At 46.9% G+C, this 1,423-nt stretch overlaps 1 protein-coding gene across 1 annotated transcript; it reads left to right on the forward strand.

The window, feature by feature from the left end:
* The first annotated feature begins 332 nt into the window (after positions 1–332).
* LOC149258843 (uncharacterized) lies at positions 333–1,187 on the forward strand. The gene has a single exon (XM_089437296.1). The coding sequence runs from the start codon at positions 333–335 to the stop codon at positions 1,185–1,187; it is 855 nt and encodes a 284-aa protein (XP_089293422.1).
* Positions 1,188–1,423: the final 236 nt, after the last annotated feature.

Genomic DNA, 1,423 nt, shown 5'->3' on the forward strand with positions numbered 1-1,423 from the left:
TGCAACCGATGGAAGAGGAACCGGAAAGCATAGACCTGCATGGCCTTGATATTCTAGAACTGGAACTAGCATGCAAGGCGAAGGCGTATGACAGCATCTCAGAAGCCCAACTTAGCAAGTTGGAAGTGGTTATCTCAAGAGCATACCAGCAGCAGCAACTTGGGATTCAACCAGGAAGCCAGTGGGATGGAAGCCAACCTCCAAAGGAGTCAAAAAAGAGGGGACGAAAAACAGATCTACAAAGAACGATCGAGGTCGGGAAGCTCCTGGTAGACTCAGGCAGGTATGCGAAATTGACAAAGTACTACAAACCCTCTCCAAATGGTTAAACCATGAAGCTGGTCTCATGGAACTTAAGAGGGCTCAACAGCCCAGGTAAACTCAGAATGTTAAAGAACATGATTAAAGCGGAAAAGCCGCAAATTTGCTTACTCCAGGAAACCAAATGTAACGGCACCACATTAGGCAGCATCCTAACAAAAGCTTGGCCAGGATGCCGCTCAGTAGCAGTAGATGCATCAGGAGCGTCAGGAGGATTGGCTATAGCATGGAACACCCAAGCAATAGATCTCTCAGAGTTCCATGCCTCTCATCACCTCATACAGGCAGCCTTCCATATTTTGGGCACGAATGTACATGGTAATCTCTCGAATGTATACTTCCCGCAGGATACAGGAAGCAAAATAGCACTCCTAGACACCATTGAGGCACTGAATAACAACAGAAGGCACCCGCTCTGGATCATTGGAGGGGATTTTAACATGATCACTAAGCTAGAAGAAAAGACTGGGGGGAGAAACAGATTGGAGCAAGAAAACATCCATTTCAAGGACTTCATCCAAAACGCCTCCCTTATAGACATGCCTTTCTGCAATGGTACTTTCACGTGGAGTAATCGCAGAGCTGGAAAATACCAAATCGCTTCCAAGCTCGATCGCTTCCTCATCTCAGATAATGCGATTCATCTTGGAGGAGACATCACAGCCGCCATTCTCCCGCATACTGGTTCGGACCACTGGCCGATAGCTCTCCAATGGCAACGACCTGGAAACCAGACTCGGAGACCCTTCCGTTTCGAAGGTTTCTGGCTCTCGCACCCTGAGTTCAAAGACTTTGTTACAGCCACTTGGACCTCCTTCACCCCTCCAGAAGGATCTAAGATGTACAAATTCCAACAGAAGCTCTGATTCCTAAAATTCCAGCTAAAGCGATGGAACAGAGAAACCTTTGGAGATATATTCAAAGCACAGCAAGATCTCAATCTGGAACTAGCGGATCTCCATCAAAAAATTATCACAGAAGGACACACAGAAGGGACACTGGAACAGGAAAGGCGCATCCACAGGCAGATTGAGGAAAGGCAGAAGCAGGAGGAAATTTACTGGAAACAAAAGTCCAGAATAAGATGGTTGAAGGAAGGAGA

Source organism: Pinus tabuliformis, chromosome 6, assembly GCF_031772625.1.
Source record: "Pinus tabuliformis cultivar Carrire ecotype Pingquan chromosome 6, CPIR1, whole genome shotgun sequence".
Taxonomy (NCBI): Eukaryota; Viridiplantae; Streptophyta; class Pinopsida; order Pinales; family Pinaceae; genus Pinus; species Pinus tabuliformis.

What these genes read in the sequence shown, in the direction of transcription:
- LOC149258843 (XM_089437296.1), top strand. Translation starts at nt 333, where the DNA reads ATGAAGCTGGTCTCATGGAACTTAAGAGGGCTCAACAGCCCAGGTAAA.